The sequence below is a fragment of the Gymnoscopelus braueri genome (assembly GCF_963280865.1).
Source record: "Gymnoscopelus braueri genome assembly, chromosome: 15".
NCBI classification, from domain to species: Eukaryota; Metazoa; Chordata; class Actinopteri; order Myctophiformes; family Myctophidae; genus Gymnoscopelus; species Gymnoscopelus braueri.
In genome coordinates this window covers 48,915,774-48,941,032 of record NC_137620.1, presented here as the reverse complement: position 1 = coordinate 48,941,032, position 25,259 = coordinate 48,915,774, and the positions used below count along the sequence as shown (strand labels likewise).

The following is a 25,259-nucleotide window of genomic DNA, read 5'->3' as shown; positions in this document are numbered from 1 at the left end:
TAACATTTTTATATAAAAAAAAAAAACAGTACTGGGTTTGGTGATGTTCTATATTGTCTGAATCAACTTTGTTTGCGTTTGTTTAGGTGCTAATCAATGGAGCAATTATTTTTAATTTCTTGTCCACCTTTGGAGTTACATCATGGCAAGGTAAAAACACAACCCAAACCTCTACCAAAGTGGTCTTGCCCTTTAACTTTCAAAGTGAAATTAGCAGTTGCATATATTGAGTCAGTTTTCAGATGTAATACCTTAAATTAAGATGGACCTCTCATTGTGTCTGCGACTCTGTGCGATTGGGCTCGGTGAGTGGACATGTGGGGGGGGGGGTGGGGTTCTTTCACCATAGTAAATGCTGCATTCATGGTCTGTAGAGAAAGCACTATTTACAGAAGGGTAAAAGGGAAGGGACTTAAACCCCCTTTGATCTGTATGTGTACATGCCTGGTGTTTATTGTATAGGAGGATTCACATACTTTGTGTGTGGAGGGCCATGTTCATTACTGAAGTTAGGATTTTGTCCTTTAGACCAGTCACTCTTCATAGACACACAGCTGGGTGTTGGAGACTCTGGTCTGTGGTGAACACTTCTGGAATCAGAAAAAATATATATTCAATTAGCATGTGATTGAAGAAGACAGTTTATTAATGCAACGTGAGCTCCACCAACCAGATACACCAATCAGATACGTAAATGTTACCGGATATTTCGCTTTAGTATTGTGGATAGTGAAGTTTTTTCCTCTGTAAGATCATCAGTTAAACATGCTGCTTAAAACTAGAGCTAAAGTCTATTGCATATAAGAGGATTCACATACTTTGTATCTGGAGGTCCAGGTTCATCACTGAACTCAGGAGGGTTTCCTTTAGACCAGTCACTCTTCAGAGACACACAGCTGGATGTTGGAGACTCTGGTCTGTGGTGAACACTTCTAGAATCATACAAATGTTTATACAGTTATTATGTAAATGAAAAGGTCAGTTTTTTCAAGATTATTTATTGTCACATCACATTATGAAAGTATAACAGAGTTTTTGGGGTTTCAACTCCTCGACATTGCTGCAACAATAACAAGGGATGCATTGTTCATGGGACACGGTAACATGCCATACAACCACTTTTTTGAGCAGGAGCACGCCACGCACACACACACGCATCGATTTAAAACAACCTCAACAAAGTTTACAAAGGCTTCCGACTGCCGGGTGTCACACCAACATGAATTAACATAGGAATGAGCCTAGATGCATATCAATGGTCCATTGTGTGACCTGTAGTGTAGGTGTTAAGCGACGTGCGTGTGACGTCTTTAAAATAGCGTCCCACCACTAACAAAATCACCAATACAACACTGACAATAACATGCAGACAGTCAGTCTGTATAGAGCAGCTTCACCACTGAACATCACATTGTGATTTGTACCACTTCATTCACAAACTGTAACTTATAATCTATAGATAAACATTACAGAGACATACTGTGTGTGTGGAGGTCCAGGTTCTTTAGTCCTGTCACTCTTCACTGTTGGAGACTCTGGTCTGTGGATGTGATGTTTGTCAGGTCCCTCCTCCTCTCTCTCCACACACTCACTCATCTTTAGGTCTTTATTAAACCTGTCAGGGTTACAGTCAATGAAATAGATCAGAAAACAGGAAATATTGCACAAACACACACACACACACACACACACACACACACACACACACGTTAAATTAAATTAAGGTAACGTATGCCCACAGCTATGAAATCAGCTTTACCACACTGTTACAACATGGGCGAGGGGGGGCACTAGGACCTGTTGCAACCAGACTTCTTGCTCTAAGTTGCATAACGCTGCTGTCAGACACAAACCTCTGATCTCCATGTGTCACAAAAAAAATTGTGAAAACAGCAGATCTACAAGTTCACAACGGGTCACATCGTGATGTTGTAATTATTCCATGAAGAAACAAAGACAGACAGACTGACTAATCTTGATGAATTAAGTATTTAAAGTGCTTCCTATACTTCTAGTACGACACAGAGCTAAATCAATAATTAGCAGATCTACACGGTATTAATGTGTTGCATTGTGACATGATGTGACCTTGTAGATCTGATAGTTTTGCCATAAAAATAAAAAAAAAGCGATGTAACATCAAATCAGCCAGTCAGTCAGTGAGACAAGCTGACAGCTCCTGTCACTGAACACACACACACACACACACACACACACACAATGTACTGTTGCGATGCCACTCACCCGAGGCAGAGACAAAGTGAGAGAAACAGAACATATATTATTATTCATCTTTATCCTACATTAATATTTAAGCTTTGATCTGACATTGCAAAACAAAACAGAACGGAGCTGTGCTTTCTGTCTGAACACACTGTTCCTACACCACTTCCTCACACACACACACACACACACACACACACACACACACACACACACACACACACACACACACACACACACACACACACACACACACACACACACACACACACACACACACACACACACACACACACACACACACAGCTGTCTGCCACCTTAACTCCTCCCCCTGTCTTAGCCTCATCAACTTGTGTCAACACAGATGATTCATACTGGCTGTGGGCCGGTGTTGCCGATCTACAAGCTCTCAACGTGTTGCAGCGTGACATGTTGTGAGCTTGTAGATCTGCTCCCCTCCTCTATCCAGTCAATGCAGTGTGAGCTAACGGCTAGGCTAACCACAACAACACAAACCAACACTTTCACAGCTGTATGCTCCTTCATACCATGGAGCCTAGAATATAACAGATCTACAAGCTCACTGAGAGCTTGTAGATCTGCTACTACTCAACATCAACACAACATCAACACACAAATACAACACAACTACACAACATCAACACAACACAACCACACAACTACACAACATCAACACACAACTACACAACATCAACACAACATCAACACAACTACACAACTGCACAACATCAACACAACTACACAACATCAACACAACATCAACACAACCACTCAAGGGGGTCCACCATATCTTTGTGTGAAAGGACCTTTTATTATTTCACATTAACCATTTGAACCCCAGCATCTCTATTCTGAGGGGGACATCAGCCAGAAAAGAGCAGATCTACAAGCTCACAAGCGTTGATTGGCTGACACACACACACACACACACACACACACACACACACACACACACACACACACACACACACACACACACACACACACACACACACACACACACACACACACACACACACACACACACACACGCACATGCCAGACAGTTGATAAAACTTTTTAACTCTTTATGGTGAATCAGAGGCTAGCATCAGTTTCCTGTTTTTTTTCCTGAGACAGGAAGTAACTCCTCCACCATAACCACATGTTTCCATGACAACAGGCCGAACACATGGCAAGTCACTGAACTGACAGCATGAGCAGATCTACAAGTCACAAACACTTATGCCACTCCACAGCCAGTCAGACACAGACAGACAGACAGACAGACAGACAGTAATGTTCAATATGCTCCTTCATACAACAGTGTTGAGCTTAGATTATAGCAGATCTACAAGCTCACTGTGAGCTTGTAGATCTGCAACACTATGTATTATTAACATAATGTAAAAACATCTTGTTTACAGTTTATTGTGACACACAGAGCTGATTAAATGTTCTGCTCTTAGAAATAAACTGGACCAAGTCCAAACCATTTTTTCCGACCAAACGAACACCAGAAAACACTTTTGGAAAAAGGTTTGTCATTCGTCCCCACCCTGGACATCTACAAACAACAATCACAAAGCTTGAGAATAGATGTGTCAAAATACCATCGCAGACTCAAATTAGCTACACATTTTGGAGTTGGAAACAACACGGAAATTCCGCGCTTCCACCTTCCATCATACTGGGAACCAGAGGAGGACAAAATACCGGACAACCTAAAACAATTGATCCAGATGGACAGAGCCACAGTACAAAATGTACCAGGACACCTGAGAGAAAAAAATAACATCACAACAGATCAGGTGAGAGCTCTTAGATCATTAGCTAACAACCAGGACATTGTGATTAAGCCTGCAGACAAAGGGAGCCGTATAGTCATTTTGGACAGACAACAATATGTTTTTGAGGGTTTAAGACAGTTGAATAACTCAAATCACTATGTGGAGTTGGAGGCACCCATTTTTAAACAAACAGCAATAGAAGTTGGGGGTGTCATCACCGAATTAAGAAAGAAAAAATTTATAGATCAGAAACAAGAAAAGTACCTACGGGGCGAAAATTCCCCAAGAGCTAGAATTCTCTACCTTTTACCCAAAATCCACAAGGATCCTAGTACATGGACTATTCCTTATGAAATTCCACCTGGTCGCCCAATTGTTTCGGATTGTAACTCAGAAACATATGCCACAGCAGAATTTATTGAATTCTACTTAAACCCACTATCTGTAAAACATCCAAGCTACATTAAGGATACATATGACTTTATTGATAAAATAAAAAACATCACAGTGCCTCAGGGGGCCATTTTGTTTTCAATAGATGTTGACAGTTTGTACACCAATATAAACACAGTGGCGGGGCTGAAGGCAATCAGAGATATCTTTATAAAGTACCCTGACAGACAAAGACCAGACGCAGAACTATTAAAATTGCTAGAATTAAATTTGACCAAAAACGATTTCACATTTGATGGGAAAACCTTCCTTCAGATCAGTGGAACAGCCATGGGAAAGAAATTTGCACCATCTTATGCCAACATTTATTTGGCTTTGTGGGAAGAAACTGCACTCAAAAAGTGCAGATTCAAACCCACACATTATTTCAGGTTTCTAGATGATATTTTTGGAGTTTTTGAGCACTCCACAGAGGAATTTGAGCAGTTCATCCAAATCCTAAACACACATCATGCCTCAATAACAGTGAAATATGTAACTAACAAAGAACATATTGACTTCCTGGATGTGACAGTCTTCAAAGGAAAAGACTTCAATACCACCGGCAAACTGGATTTAAGGGTATTTTTTAAGGAGACTGATACACATGCATTGCTCCACAAAACTTCCTTCCACCCAACCCATTGTTTTGCAGGAATAGTCAAGTCACAGCTCCTACGTTTCAAGAGAATCTGCACACAAGCAGCAGATTTTGAAAAAGCCTACAAAACTCTGTTCACAGCATTAAGGAAACGTGGATATACAAGAACATTTCTCAGGAAAGCATACAACACGTTCCAGGAAGTGAAAATAAGAAATGAGAAACCCACACTAGCTTTAGTAACCACATTTTCTAGCCAAAGTTTACTGGCAAACAGAGCCATCAAAAGAAACTTTGAAAACAGGGGAGGGGACCTCTTACAGAACTTCAACATAATCTCGGCCTACAGGAGAAACAAAAACTTAAAAGACCACTTGGTCCACAGCAAATTGAAACCATGGAACCAGGTAATTAGGACAAGGCCTAACTACTTTAGCCCAAAACAAACTGTTAAAAACAGGACAAACAAAAATATAATTATCCTAAGACAGAACATCACATACAACACCAGAAATTGTGTTTATCTGATTACTTGCCAAGTATGTGGATTACAATATGTAGGAGAGACGAGCAACTCCATAGCAATTAGAATAAGCCAACATAAATATACCATTAATAATGAAAAGGATACCCATTTGTTAATTGTTCAACACTTTATGACACATGGAATTGAGGCTATAAAGGTATGTGGCTTGGAATACAATGACCGCTGGACAATTGGACAGAGAAGATTCCATGAAAAAGAATGGATCACAAGACTTAGCACAAAATATCCAGGTGGTTTAAACTTTTAAACTGCCCAACAGAACTGAAACCCTTCACAAATTCTCACTAAACTAAACAATGGAGTTGATCACCTACATCAAACCACATAGTTGAGTGGGAGATCTCATTGTTGAGTTAGTGAGAATATTAATGAAGACACATTGATACCAAGAGCCATCAGCAATTGGGCCATCAACAGGGAGCTCATTGTCTTCCAAAATGGAGGTGTGAACAACAGAACTGTAGATATGCTAACTGGATTCCAAGCTTGTAACCTTTTAGCACCTATCCCTTAGTTATAAAATATAATGTAAACACATCTTTAACTGGAATTAAGAAAGAGTGGAAATAATTTTAAATCCGAGGGTCTGCGGTTACCATGACTCAGAGAATTGACGCCTCTGCCCTGCACAGTCAAACAGAAATCACAAACCTTTAAAACAGAAATAGTCTATGTAAGTTTAATTACACAGTCAGTGGGGCAAACGCAGTCCCCACCAATATTATTTACGATTCTGTGCTTATCGGTACATAACTCGGACGGCGCTGAGTCGACTAGCAGACCATCGGCCGGTCGCCGCGGGCACTCGCGCCTTGAGGCGCTCGGGCGCGACTCCTCGGCCTCAAGGTCTACTGAGTCGGCGCGCCTCTGTCATGGTCAAACTTTATTTTAAATGGAACTCACAAAGCCTTAATAACATAAATAGTTTATGTAAGTTTAATTAATTGCAAAACATGACACCTCTTATTCAAAACAGATGGCGAATGCACCTTCTCTTTATAGGGCCTACACAGATAGTACCACAAACTACCTGTGAGGCCTCTTTGAATTGAATCTCATAGTCAGCAGTCAGTCAAGCTAGTACCTCTGATTTTGTGAGGGGAGTCATCTAAAGCAAACTTTAGTTATGCACATTTGCAAGCATGGAGGTATATTCATGCTTGCAAAATGTTTATAACATTTCCTAAAAACCTAACCATGTTTATACATATATATAAACAAAGATTCAACACAAAGAATAGACCATACATATGGAACAGAGAAACATGCCTGAACATGAACAGGCCTAAAACAGGCACATGAGTCATCAAAGGGCCCCAGCAGGATGGGCCATCAACAGCACCAACCAATGAGGACAGTGGCCACAGAGAAGCCACGCCCACAACAGAAACACATAAATACAGGAAAGAAGACACAGGAACTCATTCTCACCCGGAGAATCGCATCTGATGAAGTACAATAAACAGTACGAAAACGTTTATGCATTTGAGAATGAACCGACGGACCCATGGACAAGGACAGGCCTGGCGGGAAAGAGCCAGACCAGATGGAGAAACCAGGAACAACCACAATCCCAGGAGGGATATGGAACCAAACCAGGTAAGCCAGGTAGGTAGGCACAGACAAACCTACATACACACACCACATGGAGAGAGAAACAATGATTTTCACAAATCAATTAGAGGGATAAACAACTTGATTGTTGCACTACACCATTCACAGAATGTAAACATAGACAAATACCCAGAGAGTATTGCTAGAAAAGAACAAGAACTGATGGATTTTATAAAACCAGCAAAACCAACAGAGAGAACCTTACTGCTACTACAAGGAAGTGCAAAGAATTGGTCTTACACCACTTTGTTAATATTAATAGAACACTTTAACACATTGATTGAAAACACAAAAAAGGACCTATCCCAGTGCTTAACACGGGAATACGACAGGGCCTTCTCCATTGCCACTAAATGGGCAAGAAAAAATCTAGGAAGGCGCCTAACAGAGAAGACACTGGGCTTAGCCCGTACAGCAGTAACAGAATTATATAGCACAAAAGCACACACCACAACACACCCCACACCACAGGTCCCCCGTCCTCCCCCATCCCCGTCCTCCCCTCCTTCCTTTCCCTCTACAGGCAACCCAGGCACGGTAGAAACAAGAGAAGACCCAACTGGAGGAATGGGGACCGTAGCAGCAACAACACAGGGCCCAGTAGAACTAACACAGGAAGAGTTCCCAGACCTGCCTACAACAAGCAGCAGAACACCCGAGGAGCCATGGGCAGAGATTGGACCGAATGGAAACCAAAGGAAACAGAAGGTCACTAACAGAACAGAACAGAACCCAAGAAACACACCCAAACCACAGAGGGATAATCCCACCAGGGGGCAAACTACACCACCCAGAGACACACCCCAGAGGACAACCCAGGAGAGGAGGAACAGTGAAGGGAACCAGACAATACCAGAGGGACCTACCGAAGACACTAATACACAGAGGGAGGCCCCAGCACGAGAAGAAACCAACGAGACAGAACCAAGAAAACCACGCCACTGGAGAGGCTTAAATAAGGAAACCAAACACAAATGGAGATTAGTACCAAACCGAGACATCATCATAATTGGAGACTCCAACCTGTCTCGGATCCCGACAATCACAGATGACAGAGTCCAGATAGAATCCTACTCTGGAATGAACCTGGAATGGGCCGAAACAGTCCTGAGCAAGGCTGAGAAAAATGAGACGGCCACACACCTCATCATCTCGGTGGGAATTAACAACAAGAACCAAAGAACTAGAAAAACAAGCCACACAGCCTTGAAGAAACTCCGCACAACAGCCAAAAAACAATTCCCCTGCGCAGACAGACGCATAGCACTAATCAACTACTCAGAAAGCCTAGGAACTGACCCGAAGAATATTCTGATAAGCCTAAATGAAGAAATAAAGAAAGAGCCCCACCTCCCAAAATTGCCCGCAACCCACTTCAAAACAGGATCAGACAACGTCCACTGGGAAGAAGACACAGCCAAACTGATGCTACAGCACTGGCTCAACTCTTTAAACTAATACGGCCCGACAGCTCAAACCGGCAGGGCCTTATGGAGTCGGATATAATTAATCTGTCTCATTTTTTCCGACCAAACGAACACCAGAAAACACTTTTGGAAAAAGGTTTGTCATTCGTCCCCACCCTGGACATCTACAAACAACAATCACAAAGCTTGAGAATAGATGTGTCAAAATACCATCGCAGACTCAAATTAGCTACACATTTTGGAGTTGGAAACAACACGGAAATTCCGCGCTTCCACCTTCCATCATACTGGGAACCAGAGGAGGACAAAATACCGGACAACCTAAAACAATTGATCCAGATGGACAGAGCCACAGTACAAAATGTACCAGGACACCTGAGAGAAAAAAATAACATCACAACAGATCAGGTGAGAGCTCTTAGATCATTAGCTAACAACCAGGACATTGTGATTAAGCCTGCAGACAAAGGGAGCCGTATAGTCATTTTGGACAGACAACAATATGTTTTTGAGGGTTTAAGACAGTTGAATAACTCAAATCACTATGTGGAGTTGGAGGCACCCATTTTTAAACAAACAGCAATAGAAGTTGGGGGTGTCATCACCGAATTAAGAAAGAAAAAATTTATAGATCAGAAACAAGAAAAGTACCTACGGGGCGAAAATTCCCCAAGAGCTAGAATTCTCTACCTTTTACCCAAAATCCACAAGGATCCTAGTACATGGACTATTCCTTATGAAATTCCACCTGGTCGCCCAATTGTTTCGGATTGTAACTCAGAAACATATGCCACAGCAGAATTTATTGAATTCTACTTAAACCCACTATCTGTAAAACATCCAAGCTACATTAAGGATACATATGACTTTATTGATAAAATAAAAAACATCACAGTGCCTCAGGGGGCCATTTTGTTTTCAATAGATGTTGACAGTTTGTACACCAATATAAACACAGTGGCGGGGCTGAAGGCAATCAGAGATATCTTTATAAAGTACCCTGACAGACAAAGACCAGACGCAGAACTATTAAAATTGCTAGAATTAAATTTGACCAAAAACGATTTCACATTTGATGGGAAAACCTTCCTTCAGATCAGTGGAACAGCCATGGGAAAGAAATTTGCACCATCTTATGCCAACATTTATTTGGCTTTGTGGGAAGAAACTGCACTCAAAAAGTGCAGATTCAAACCCACACATTATTTCAGGTTTCTAGATGATATTTTTGGAGTTTTTGAGCACTCCACAGAGGAATTTGAGCAGTTCATCCAAATCCTAAACACACATCATGCCTCAATAACAGTGAAATATGTAACTAACAAAGAACATATTGACTTCCTGGATGTGACAGTCTTCAAAGGAAAAGACTTCAATACCACCGGCAAACTGGATTTAAGGGTATTTTTTAAGGAGACTGATACACATGCATTGCTCCACAAAACTTCCTTCCACCCAACCCATTGTTTTGCAGGAATAGTCAAGTCACAGCTCCTACGTTTCAAGAGAATCTGCACACAAGCAGCAGATTTTGAAAAAGCCTACAAAACTCTGTTCACAGCATTAAGGAAACGTGGATATACAAGAACATTTCTCAGGAAAGCATACAACACGTTCCAGGAAGTGAAAATAAGAAATGAGAAACCCACACTAGCTTTAGTAACCACATTTTCTAGCCAAAGTTTACTGGCAAACAGAGCCATCAAAAGAAACTTTGAAAACAGGGGAGGGGACCTCTTACAGAACTTCAACATAATCTCGGCCTACAGGAGAAACAAAAACTTAAAAGACCACTTGGTCCACAGCAAATTGAAACCATGGAACCAGGTAATTAGGACAAGGCCTAACTACTTTAGCCCAAAACAAACTGTTAAAAACAGGACAAACAAAAATATAATTATCCTAAGACAGAACATCACATACAACACCAGAAATTGTGTTTATCTGATTACTTGCCAAGTATGTGGATTACAATATGTAGGAGAGACGAGCAACTCCATAGCAATTAGAATAAGCCAACATAAATATACCATTAATAATGAAAAGGATACCCATTTGTTAATTGTTCAACACTTTATGACACATGGAATTGAGGCTATAAAGGTATGTGGCTTGGAATACAATGACCGCTGGACAATTGGACAGAGAAGATTCCATGAAAAAGAATGGATCACAAGACTTAGCACAAAATATCCAGGTGGTTTAAACTTTTAAACTGCCCAACAGAACTGAAACCCTTCACAAATTCTCACTAAACTAAACAATGGAGTTGATCACCTACATCAAACCACATAGTTGAGTGGGAGATCTCATTGTTGAGTTAGTGAGAATATTAATGAAGACACATTGATACCAAGAGCCATCAGCAATTGGGCCATCAACAGGGAGCTCATTGTCTTCCAAAATGGAGGTGTGAACAACAGAACTGTAGATATGCTAACTGGATTCCAAGCTTGTAACCTTTTAGCACCTATCCCTTAGTTATAAAATATAATGTAAACACATCTTTAACTGGAATTAAGAAAGAGTGGAAATAATTTTAAATCCGAGGGTCTGCGGTTACCATGACTCAGAGAATTGACGCCTCTGCCCTGCACAGTCAAACAGAAATCACAAACCTTTAAAACAGAAATAGTCTATGTAAGTTTAATTACACAGTCAGTGGGGCAAACGCAGTCCCCACCAATATTATTTACGATTCTGTGCTTATCGGTACATAACTCGGACGGCGCTGAGTCGACTAGCAGACCATCGGCCGGTCGCCGCGGGCACTCGCGCCTTGAGGCGCTCGGGCGCGACTCCTCGGCCTCAAGGTCTACTGAGTCGGCGCGCCTCTGTCATGGTCAAACTTTATTTTAAATGGAACTCACAAAGCCTTAATAACATAAATAGTTTATGTAAGTTTAATTAATTGCAAAACATGACACCTCTTATTCAAAACAGATGGCGAATGCACCTTCTCTTTATAGGGCCTACACAGATAGTACCACAAACTACCTGTGAGGCCTCTTTGAATTGAATCTCATAGTCAGCAGTCAGTCAAGCTAGTACCTCTGATTTTGTGAGGGGAGTCATCTAAAGCAAACTTTAGTTATGCACATTTGCAAGCATGGAGGTATATTCATGCTTGCAAAATGTTTATAACATTTCCTAAAAACCTAACCATGTTTATACATATATATAAACAAAGATTCAACACAAAGAATAGACCATACATATGGAACAGAGAAACATGCCTGAACATGAACAGGCCTAAAACAGGCACATGAGTCATCAAAGGGCCCCAGCAGGATGGGCCATCAACAGCACCAACCAATGAGGACAGTGGCCACAGAGAAGCCACGCCCACAACAGAAACACATAAATACAGGAAAGAAGACACAGGAACTCATTCTCACCCGGAGAATCGCATCTGATGAAGTACAATAAACAGTACGAAAACGTTTATGCATTTGAGAATGAACCGACGGACCCATGGACAAGGACAGGCCTGGCGGGAAAGAGCCAGACCAGATGGAGAAACCAGGAACAACCACAATCCCAGGAGGGATATGGAACCAAACCAGGTAAGCCAGGTAGGTAGGCACAGACAAACCTACATACACACACCACATGGAGAGAGAAACAATGATTTTCACAAATCAATTAGAGGGATAAACAACTTGATTGTTGCACTACACCATTCACAGAATGTAAACATAGACAAATACCCAGAGAGTATTGCTAGAAAAGAACAAGAACTGATGGATTTTATAAAACCAGCAAAACCAACAGAGAGAACCTTACTGCTACTACAAGGAAGTGCAAAGAATTGGTCTTACACCACTTTGTTAATATTAATAGAACACTTTAACACATTGATTGAAAACACAAAAAAGGACCTATCCCAGTGCTTAACACGGGAATACGACAGGGCCTTCTCCATTGCCACTAAATGGGCAAGAAAAAATCTAGGAAGGCGCCTAACAGAGAAGACACTGGGCTTAGCCCGTACAGCAGTAACAGAATTATATAGCACAAAAGCACACACCACAACACACCCCACACCACAGGTCCCCCGTCCTCCCCCATCCCCGTCCTCCCCTCCTTCCTTTCCCTCTACAGGCAACCCAGGCACGGTAGAAACAAGAGAAGACCCAACTGGAGGAATGGGGACCGTAGCAGCAACAACACAGGGCCCAGTAGAACTAACACAGGAAGAGTTCCCAGACCTGCCTACAACAAGCAGCAGAACACCCGAGGAGCCATGGGCAGAGATTGGACCGAATGGAAACCAAAGGAAACAGAAGGTCACTAACAGAACAGAACAGAACCCAAGAAACACACCCAAACCACAGAGGGATAATCCCACCAGGGGGCAAACTACACCACCCAGAGACACACCCCAGAGGACAACCCAGGAGAGGAGGAACAGTGAAGGGAACCAGACAATACCAGAGGGACCTACCGAAGACACTAATACACAGAGGGAGGCCCCAGCACGAGAAGAAACCAACGAGACAGAACCAAGAAAACCACGCCACTGGAGAGGCTTAAATAAGGAAACCAAACACAAATGGAGATTAGTACCAAACCGAGACATCATCATAATTGGAGACTCCAACCTGTCTCGGATCCCGACAATCACAGATGACAGAGTCCAGATAGAATCCTACTCTGGAATGAACCTGGAATGGGCCGAAACAGTCCTGAGCAAGGCTGAGAAAAATGAGACGGCCACACACCTCATCATCTCGGTGGGAATTAACAACAAGAACCAAAGAACTAGAAAAACAAGCCACACAGCCTTGAAGAAACTCCGCACAACAGCCAAAAAACAATTCCCCTGCGCAGACAGACGCATAGCACTAATCAACTACTCAGAAAGCCTAGGAACTGACCCGAAGAATATTCTGATAAGCCTAAATGAAGAAATAAAGAAAGAGCCCCACCTCCCAAAATTGCCCGCAACCCACTTCAAAACAGGATCAGACAACGTCCACTGGGAAGAAGACACAGCCAAACTGATGCTACAGCACTGGCTCAACTCTTTAAACTAATACGGCCCGACAGCTCAAACCGGCAGGGCCTTATGGAGTCGGATATAATTAATCTGTCTCATTTTTTCCGACCAAACGAACACCAGAAAACACTTTTGGAAAAAGGTTTGTCATTCGTCCCCACCCTGGACATCTACAAACAACAATCACAAAGCTTGAGAATAGATGTGTCAAAATACCATCGCAGACTCAAATTAGCTACACATTTTGGAGTTGGAAACAACACGGAAATTCCGCGCTTCCACCTTCCATCATACTGGGAACCAGAGGAGGACAAAATACCGGACAACCTAAAACAATTGATCCAGATGGACAGAGCCACAGTACAAAATGTACCAGGACACCTGAGAGAAAAAAATAACATCACAACAGATCAGGTGAGAGCTCTTAGATCATTAGCTAACAACCAGGACATTGTGATTAAGCCTGCAGACAAAGGGAGCCGTATAGTCATTTTGGACAGACAACAATATGTTTTTGAGGGTTTAAGACAGTTGAATAACTCAAATCACTATGTGGAGTTGGAGGCACCCATTTTTAAACAAACAGCAATAGAAGTTGGGGGTGTCATCACCGAATTAAGAAAGAAAAAATTTATAGATCAGAAACAAGAAAAGTACCTACGGGGCGAAAATTCCCCAAGAGCTAGAATTCTCTACCTTTTACCCAAAATCCACAAGGATCCTAGTACATGGACTATTCCTTATGAAATTCCACCTGGTCGCCCAATTGTTTCGGATTGTAACTCAGAAACATATGCCACAGCAGAATTTATTGAATTCTACTTAAACCCACTATCTGTAAAACATCCAAGCTACATTAAGGATACATATGACTTTATTGATAAAATAAAAAACATCACAGTGCCTCAGGGGGCCATTTTGTTTTCAATAGATGTTGACAGTTTGTACACCAATATAAACACAGTGGCGGGGCTGAAGGCAATCAGAGATATCTTTATAAAGTACCCTGACAGACAAAGACCAGACGCAGAACTATTAAAATTGCTAGAATTAAATTTGACCAAAAACGATTTCACATTTGATGGGAAAACCTTCCTTCAGATCAGTGGAACAGCCATGGGAAAGAAATTTGCACCATCTTATGCCAACATTTATTTGGCTTTGTGGGAAGAAACTGCACTCAAAAAGTGCAGATTCAAACCCACACATTATTTCAGGTTTCTAGATGATATTTTTGGAGTTTTTGAGCACTCCACAGAGGAATTTGAGCAGTTCATCCAAATCCTAAACACACATCATGCCTCAATAACAGTGAAATATGTAACTAACAAAGAACATATTGACTTCCTGGATGTGACAGTCTTCAAAGGAAAAGACTTCAATACCACCGGCAAACTGGATTTAAGGGTATTTTTTAAGGAGACTGATACACATGCATTGCTCCACAAAACTTCCTTCCACCCAACCCATTGTTTTGCAGGAATAGTCAAGTCACAGCTCCTACGTTTCAAGAGAATCTGCACACAAGCAGCAGATTTTGAAAAAGCCTACAAAACTCTGTTCACAGCATTAAGGAAACGTGGATATACAAGAACATTTCTCAGGAAAGCATACAACACGTTCCAGGAAGTGAAAATAAGAAATGAGAAACCCACACTAGCTTTAGTAACCACATTTTCTAGCCAAAGTTTACTGGCAAACAGAGCCATCAAAAGAAACTTTGAAAACAGGGGAGGGGACCTCTTACAGAACTTCAACATAATCTCGGCCTACAGGAGAAACAAAAACTTAAAAGACCACTTGGTCCACAGCAAATTGAAACCATGGAACCAGGTAATTAGGACAAGGCCTAACTACTTTAGCCCAAAACAAACTGTTAAAAACAGGACAAACAAAAATATAATTATCCTAAGACAGAACATCACATACAACACCAGAAATTGTGTTTATCTGATTACTTGCCAAGTATGTGGATTACAATATGTAGGAGAGACGAGCAACTCCATAGCAATTAGAATAAGCCAACATAAATATACCATTAATAATGAAAAGGATACCCTTTTGTTAATTGTTCAACACTTTATGACACATGGAATTGAGGCTATAAAGGTATGTGGCTTGGAATACAATGACCGCTGGACAATTGGACAGAGAAGATTCCATGAAAAAGAATGGATCACAAGACTTAGCACAAAATATCCAGGTGGTTTAAACTTTTAAACTGCCCAACAGAACTGAAACCCTTCACAAATTCTCACTAAACTAAACAATGGAGTTGATCACCTACATCAAACCACATAGTTGAGTGGGAGATCTCATTGTTGAGTTAGTGAGAATATTAATGAAGACACATTGATACCAAGAGCCATCAGCAATTGGGCCATCAACAGGGAGCTCATTGTCTTCCAAAATGGAGGTGTGAACAACAGAACTGTAGATATGCTAACTGGATTCCAAGCTTGTAACCTTTTAGCACCTATCCCTTAGTTATAAAATATAATGTAAACACATCTTTAACTGGAATTAAGAAAGAGTGGAAATAATTTTAAATCCGAGGGTCTGCGGTTACCATGACTCAGAGAATTGACGCCTCTGCCCTGCACAGTCAAACAGAAATCACAAACCTTTAAAACAGAAATAGTCTATGTAAGTTTAATTACACAGTCAGTGGGGCAAACGCAGTCCCCACCAATATTATTTACGATTCTGTGCTTATCGGTACATAACTCGGACGGCGCTGAGTCGACTAGCAGACCATCGGCCGGTCGCCGCGGGCACTCGCGCCTTGAGGCGCTCGGGCGCGACTCCTCGGCCTCAAGGTCTACTGAGTCGGCGCGCCTCTGTCATGGTCAAACTTTATTTTAAATGGAACTCACAAAGCCTTAATAACATAAATAGTTTATGTAAGTTTAATTAATTGCAAAACATGACACCTCTTATTCAAAACAGATGGCGAATGCACCTTCTCTTTATAGGGCCTACACAGATAGTACCACAAACTACCTGTGAGGCCTCTTTGAATTGAATCTCATAGTCAGCAGTCAGTCAAGCTAGTACCTCTGATTTTGTGAGGGGAGTCATCTAAAGCAAACTTTAGTTATGCACATTTGCAAGCATGGAGGTATATTCATGCTTGCAAAATGTTTATAACATTTCCTAAAAACCTAACCATGTTTATACATATATATAAACAAAGATTCAACACAAAGAATAGACCATACATATGGAACAGAGAAACATGCCTGAACATGAACAGGCCTAAAACAGGCACATGAGTCATCAAAGGGCCCCAGCAGGATGGGCCATCAACAGCACCAACCAATGAGGACAGTGGCCACAGAGAAGCCACGCCCACAACAGAAACACATAAATACAGGAAAGAAGACACAGGAACTCATTCTCACCCGGAGAATCGCATCTGATGAAGTACAATAAACAGTACGAAAACGTTTATGCATTTGAGAATGAACCGACGGACCCATGGACAAGGACAGGCCTGGCGGGAAAGAGCCAGACCAGATGGAGAAACCAGGAACAACCACAATCCCAGGAGGGATATGGAACCAAACCAGGTAAGCCAGGTAGGTAGGCACAGACAAACCTACATACACACACCACATGGAGAGAGAAACAATGATTTTCACAAATCAATTAGAGGGATAAACAACTTGATTGTTGCACTACACCATTCACAGAATGTAAACATAGACAAATACCCAGAGAGTATTGCTAGAAAAGAACAAGAACTGATGGATTTTATAAAACCAGCAAAACCAACAGAGAGAACCTTACTGCTACTACAAGGAAGTGCAAAGAATTGGTCTTACACCACTTTGTTAATATTAATAGAACACTTTAACACATTGATTGAAAACACAAAAAAGGACCTATCCCAGTGCTTAACACGGGAATACGACAGGGCCTTCTCCATTGCCACTAAATGGGCAAGAAAAAATCTAGGAAGGCGCCTAACAGAGAAGACACTGGGCTTAGCCCGTACAGCAGTAACAGAATTATATAGCACAAAAGCACACACCACAACACACCCCACACCACAGGTCCCCCGTCCTCCCCCATCCCCGTCCTCCCCTCCTTCCTTTCCCTCTACAGGCAACCCAGGCACGGTAGAAACAAGAGAAGACCCAACTGGAGGAATGGGGACCGTAGCAGCAACAACACAGGGCCCAGTAGAACTAACACAGGAAGAGTTCCCAGACCTGCCTACAACAAGCAGCAGAACACCCGAGGAGCCATGGGCAGAGATTGGACCGAATGGAAACCAAAGGAAACAGAAGGTCACTAACAGAACAGAACAGAACCCAAGAAACACACCCAAACCACAGAGGGATAATCCCACCAGGGGGCAAACTACACCACCCAGAGACACACCCCAGAGGACAACCCAGGAGAGGAGGAACAGTGAAGGGAACCAGACAATACCAGAGGGACCTACCGAAGACACTAATACACAGAGGGAGGCCCCAGCACGAGAAGAAACCAACGAGACAGAACCAAGAAAACCACGCCACTGGAGAGGCTTAAATAAGGAAACCAAACACAAATGGAGATTAGTACCAAACCGAGACATCATCATAATTGGAGACTCCAACCTGTCTCGGATCCCGACAATCACAGATGACAGAGTCCAGATAGAATCCTACTCTGGAATGAACCTGGAATGGGCCGAAACAGTCCTGAGCAAGGCTGAGAAAAATGAGACGGCCACACACCTCATCATCTCGGTGGGAATTAACAACAAGAACCAAAGAACTAGAAAAACAAGCCACACAGCCTTGAAGAAACTCCGCACAACAGCCAAAAAACAATTCCCCTGCGCAGACAGACGCATAGCACTAATCAACTACTCAGAAAGCCTAGGAACTGACCCGAAGAATATTCTGATAAGCCTAAATGAAGAAATAAAGAAAGAGCCCCACCTCCCAAAATTGCCCGCAACCCACTTCAAAACAGGATCAGACAACGTCCACTGGGAAGAAGACACAGCCAAACTGATGCTACAGCACTGGCTCAACTCTTTAAACTAATACGGCCCGACAGCTCAAACCGGCAGGGCCTTATGGAGTCGGATATAATTAATCTGTCTCATTTTTTCCGACCAAACGAACACCAGAAAACACTTTTGGAAAAAGGTTTGTCATTCGTCCCCACCCTGGACATCTACAAACAACAATCACAAAGCTTGAGAATAGATGTGTCAAAATACCATCGCAGACTCAAATTAGCTACACATTTTGGAGTTGGAAACAACACGGAAATTCCGCGCTTCCACCTTCCATCATACTGGGAACCAGAGGAGGACAAAATACCGGACAACCTAAAACAATTGATCCAGATGGACAGAGCCACAGTACAAAATGTACCAGGACACCTGAGAGAAAAAAATAACATCACAACAGATCAGGTGAGAGCTCTTAGATCATTAGCTAACAACCAGGACATTGTGATTAAGCCTGCAGACAAAGGGAGCCGTATAGTCATTTTGGACAGACAACAATATGTTTTTGAGGGTTTAAGACAGTTGAATAACTCAAATCACTATGTGGAGTTGGAGGCACCCATTTTTAAACAAACAGCAATAGAAGTTGGGGGTGTCATCACCGAATTAAGAAAGAAAAAATGTATAGATCAGAAACAAGAAAAGTACCTACGGGGCGAAAATTCCCCAAGAGCTAGAATTCTCTACCTTTTACCCAAAATCCACAAGGATCCTAGTACATGGACTATTCCTTATGAAATTCCACCTGGTCGCCCAATTGTTTCGGATTGTAACTCAGAAACATATGCCACAGCAGAATTTATTGAATTCTACTTAAACCCACTATCTGTAAAACATCCAAGCTACATTAAGGATACATATGACTTTATTGATAAAATAAAAAACATCACAGTGCCTCAGGGGGCCATTTTGTTTTCAATAGATGTTGACAGTTTGTACACCAATATAAACACAGTGGCGGGGCTGAAGGCAATCAGAGATATCTTTATAAAGTACCCTGACAGACAAAGACCAGACGCAGAACTATTAAAATTGCTAGAATTAAATTTGACCAAAAACGATTTCACATTTGATGGGAAAACCTTCCTTCAGATCAGTGGAACAGCCATGGGAAAGAAATTTGCACCATCTTATGCCAACATTTATTTGGCTTTGTGGGAAGAAACTGCACTCAAAAAGTGCAGATTCAAACCCACACATTATTTCAGGTTTCTAGATGATATTTTTGGAGTTTTTGAGCACTCCACAGAGGAATTTGAGCAGTTCATCCAAATCCTAAACACACATCATGCCTCAATAACAGTGAAATATGTAACTAACAAAGAACATATTGACTTCCTGGATGTGACAGTCTTCAAAGGAAAAGACTTCAATACCACCGGCAAACTGGATTTAAGGGTATTTTTTAAGGAGACTGATACACATGCATTGCTCCACAAAACTTCCTTCCACCCAACCCATTGTTTTGCAGGAATAGTCAAGTCACAGCTCCTACGTTTCAAGAGAATCTGCACACAAGCAGCAGATTTTGAAAAAGCCTACAAAACTCTGTTCACAGCATTAAGGAAACGTGGATATACAAGAACATTTCTCAGGAAAGCATACAACACGTTCCAGGAAGTGAAAATAAGAAATGAGAAACCCACACTAGCTTTAGTAACCACATTTTCTAGCCAAAGTTTACTGGCAAACAGAGCCATCAAAAGAAACTTTGAAAACAGGGGAGGGGACCTCTTACAGAACTTCAACATAATCTCGGCCTACAGGAGAAACAAAAACTTAAAAGACCACTTGGTCCACAGCAAATTGAAACCATGGAACCAGGTAATTAGGACAAGGCCTAACTACTTTAGCCCAAAACAAACTGTTAAAAACAGGACAAACAAAAATATAATTATCCTAAGACAGAACATCACATACAACACCAGAAATTGTGTTTATCTGATTACTTGCCAAGTATGTGGATTACAATATGTAGGAGAGACGAGCAACTCCATAGCAATTAGAATAAGCCAACATAAATATACCATTAATAATGAAAAGGATACCCTTTTGTTAATTGTTCAACACTTTATGACACATGGAATTGAGGCTATAAAGGTATGTGGCTTGGAATACAATGACCGCTGGACAATTGGACAGAGAAGATTCCATGAAAAAGAATGGATCACAAGACTTAGCACAAAATATCCAGGTGGTTTAAACTTTTAAACTGCCCAACAGAACTGAAACCCTTCACAAATTCTCACTAAACTAAACAATGGAGTTGATCACCTACATCAAACCACATAGTTGAGTGGGAGATCTCATTGTTGAGTTAGTGAGAATATTAATGAAGACACATTGATACCAAGAGCCATCAGCAATTGGGCCATCAACAGGGAGCTCATTGTCTTCCAAAATGGAGGTGTGAACAACAGAACTGTAGATATGCTAACTGGATTCCAAGCTTGTAACCTTTTAGCACCTATCCCTTAGTTATAAAATATAATGTAAACACATCTTTAACTGGAATTAAGAAAGAGTGGAAATAATTTTAAATCCGAGGGTCTGCGGTTACCATGACTCAGAGAATTGACGCCTCTGCCCTGCACAGTCAAACAGAAATCACAAACCTTTAAAACAGAAATAGTCTATGTAAGTTTAATTACACAGTCAGTGGGGCAAACGCAGTCCCCACCAATATTATTTACGATTCTGTGCTTATCGGTACATAACTCGGACGGCGCTGAGTCGACTAGCAGACCATCGGCCGGTCGCCGCGGGCACTCGCGCCTTGAGGCGCTCGGGCGCGACTCCTCGGCCTCAAGGTCTACTGAGTCGGCGCGCCTCTGTCATGGTCAAACTTTATTTTAAATGGAACTCACAAAGCCTTAATAACATAAATAGTTTATGTAAGTTTAATTAATTGCAAAACATGACACCTCTTATTCAAAACAGATGGCGAATGCACCTTCTCTTTATAGGGCCTACACAGATAGTACCACAAACTACCTGTGAGGCCTCTTTGAATTGAATCTCATAGTCAGCAGTCAGTCAGTCAGCCAGTCAGCCAGCCAGCTAATCAGCCAGCCAGATAATCAGCCAGCCAGCCAGCCAGCCAGTCAGTCAGTCAGCCAGCTAGATAATCAGCCAGCCAGCCAGTCAGTCAGTCAGCCAGCCAGCAGGCAGTCAGATAATCTGCCAGCCAGCCAGCCAGATAATCAGCCAGCCAGCCAGCCAGCCAGTCAGCCAGCCAGCCAGCCAGCCAGTCAGTCAGTCAGCCAGCCAGATAGTGAGCCAGCCAGTCAGTCAGATAATCAGCCAGTCAGATAATCAGGCAGTCAGCCAGCCAGCCAGTCAGATAATCAGCCAGTCAGTCAGCCAGCCAGCCAGCCAGCCAGCCAGCCAGATAATCAGCCAGTCAGTCAGCCAGCCAGCCAGTCAACCAGATAATCAGCCAGTCAGTAGTTGATAAAACTGAGTTTTAACTCTTTATGGTGAACCAGAGACTAGCAACAGTTTCCTGTTTTTGTCTGAATAGACAGGAATTAACTCCTCCACCACAACCACGTTTCCATGACAACGGGCCGACCACATGGCAAGTCACTGAACTGACAGCATGCGCAGATCTACAAGTCACTGAACTGACAACATGAGCAGATCTACAAGTCACTGAACTGACAACATGAGCAGATCTACAAGTCACTGAACTGACAACATGAGCAGATCTACAAGTCACAACATCCTTGTCACCAGACCAACAACCCTGGTGTCAAAACTCTAACGCAACAATAACCTTCATACCAGCAGAACAGAGGGAATTATTAAAGAACATAATATGTATAAAGATACTTACTCTACATTTATCACAGCACACTAGAAGGATGTATCATATCTGTGTCTATAGAACATAATATATATAAAGATACTTACTGTACATTTATCACACCACACTAGAAGGATGTATCATATCTGTGTCTATAGAACATAATATATATAAAGATACTTACTCTACATGTATCACAGCACACTAGAAGGATGTATCATATCAGCGTCGTCTCGTCTCACTCCTTCTCTGTTCCGTCTCAAGATGGAGTCTCAACGTTCACTTCCTGTATGTGCCGTGTTTCAAAATGGAGGCTGTAGAGTTTCAGTGCATAGAGAGAGAGACAGACAGGAAGTGAGGGGTAATAACCAGAGTGATATAGTGTGAGAGTGACGACACTAGCATAGACTCCCATTGTAAGAATGAAATGAGGAAATGCTCTGTCTGTCTCAATGAGGAAGTTCCAATGTTTGGAACTACAGCCCATAGCAGCGTGTCGGAACTTTCTCTCTCTATGGCTCTGGTAATAACCACAAAGCAGAAGTTACATATTGTTCTGCCTGACGACAACCGCGCACGCACGCACGCACACACACACACACACACACACACACACACACACACACACACACACACACACACACACACACACACACACACACACACACACACACACACACACACACACACACACACACACACACACACACACACACACACACACACACACACACCTTTTTCGTATGACATCTTTTTTAGCACGTATGTCATAGAGTAGATGCACCTTACACCTCAATGATGTATACTGGTCACAACAAAAGTCAGGTGCAGTGCTGTGTATAAACCTGCTGTAAGGTCCTACTGCTGTGTATAAACCTGCTGTAAGGTCCTACTGCTGTATATAAACCTGCTATAAGGTCCTACTGCTGTGTATAAACCTGCTGTAAGGTCCTACTGCTGTGTATAAACCTGCTGTAAGGTCCTACTGCTGTGTATAAACCTGCTGTAAGGTCCTACTGCTGTGTATAAACCTGCTGTAAGGTCCTACTGACTGCTCTGCATAAACCTGCTACAAGGTCCTACTGCTGTGTATAAACCTGCTGTAAGGTCCTACTGCTGTGTATAAACCTATAGAGAGGTCCTACTGCTGTGTATAAACCTATAGAGAGGTCCTACTGCTGTGTATAAACCTATAGAGAGGTCCTACTGCTGTGTATAAACCTATAGAGAGGTCCTACTGATGTATATAAACCTATAGAGAGGTCCTACTGATGTATATAAACCTACAGAGAGGTCCTACTGATGTATATAAACCTACTGTGAGGTCCTATTGATGTATATAAACCTACAGAGAGGTCCTATTGATGTATATAAACCTACAGAGAGGTCCTACTGCTGTGTATAAACCTATAGAGAGGTCCTATTGATGTATATAAACCTACAGAGAGGTCCTATTGATGTATATAAACCTACAGAGAGGGTATCACTTACAGTAGGTTGTTTCCACAGTGCTGGCTCTGCACTGAAGACCATGAGGGACAGAGAATCTGAGACCTTGATGGAGATTTTGACAGTCAACTGAAGGACAAAGCAAATCATTCAATATGGAGTTATTAAAAGTATCTCTTGGCATCAAAATATATTTAAATTACCAAAAGTAAAAGTACTCATTGTGCAGAATGTCCCATTTCGCAAGTTCAAAATGTGTCTTTTGAAAATAGCAGATCTACAAGCTCAAAATGTGTCGCATCTCGACACATTGTGAGCTTGACTGACTGACTCTCACACACGCACGCGTTGGAGCGGTGTGTGTTTCCAGACAGGAGATCCCCGAAACCTTTGGGGACTTTTTGAACGGGCTATACACAGAGGCATCAATTATAAAAAGGTCAGATTTACAAATGCCATAATTTAGGCTTATTCTAAAATATTTTTTTAAACAGAAGGTTCCATTTAGCCCTCATTCAGCCTTAAATACAGGCCAGTCTATAAACAATTATAGATAATAAACTGACCCAGGGTGAAGATCGGCTGTTGAAGGGAGTTTCAAGGGACCCCTGTTCACTCAGCCGATCGTCACCCACAGAGTAGATCTGACACCAAATATGTTTCCTCTCAAAATAGAGAAATGTACTATTTTTTTGTTTACCTTCCTTCATGTGGAGCCATGCAGATGGTATCTGAACGAGGTGCTGGAGAAAAAGCCCGCCGATGCTCTCGTGTACGGTCTTACGGAACTTCCCCAGACAGGAGTGTGTGTATGTGTGTGCGTAGGTGACTGTTTGAGATGGTTCGAGAAGTGAGTGTGTCTGTATGTGGTTGTTTCCTGTTTCAACAGCCAACCACAGCCACACTTACTTTGCAACTGTTCTGCAGTGCTCGGGTAAATACAATTATTCAGGTCAAATAAATGAGAAAATCAAATGATTCATGCTTGCATGTGTGCATGTAACCTTTGGTCAAATCTCTCAAAATATGGATACTTTCTGAATAAGTTCTGAATAAGTTCTCTCAATATTCAATCATAAATACATACTGTATGTCACGTGACGTATATATGTATAAATACATATATACATATTAATCTGGGGGTCCTTGCTATGAAAATGTTTAAGAACCACTGGTTCAAAAACAACATTAGGAAACAAGTCCAAATAAGCCACTGCACTTTAGAAACAAGACCAAAAAAAACCCCGCAACTACCAATATTTATAAGGGACTTTAAAGAAAAACAAGCCCAAAGTCGCTTATAATAAGCAGACATGGCAACACCGTCCTGGAGCTAACATATAATGTAT

General features: G+C 41.8%; 2 protein-coding genes across 2 annotated transcripts in view; both read right to left on the bottom strand.

Moving 5' to 3' along the window:
• LOC308102372 (uncharacterized protein) overlaps window positions 1-25,259 on the bottom strand; it is a 1,220,233-nt gene that overhangs the window by 150,788 nt on the left and 1,044,186 nt on the right. The gene's annotated exons all lie outside the window — the stretch shown is intronic.
• LOC308102375 (uncharacterized protein) lies at window positions 240-22,708 on the bottom strand. Its single transcript, XM_080452061.1, has 5 exons — window positions 22,646-22,708; window positions 1,481-1,615; window positions 819-932; window positions 477-590; window positions 240-368 (listed from the first exon to the last, which is right to left on the bottom strand). The coding sequence occupies exons 2-5, from the start codon at window positions 1,594-1,596 to the stop codon at window positions 362-364; spliced, it is 351 nt and encodes a 116-aa protein (XP_080308187.1). The 5' UTR covers window positions 1,597-1,615; window positions 22,646-22,708; the 3' UTR covers window positions 240-361.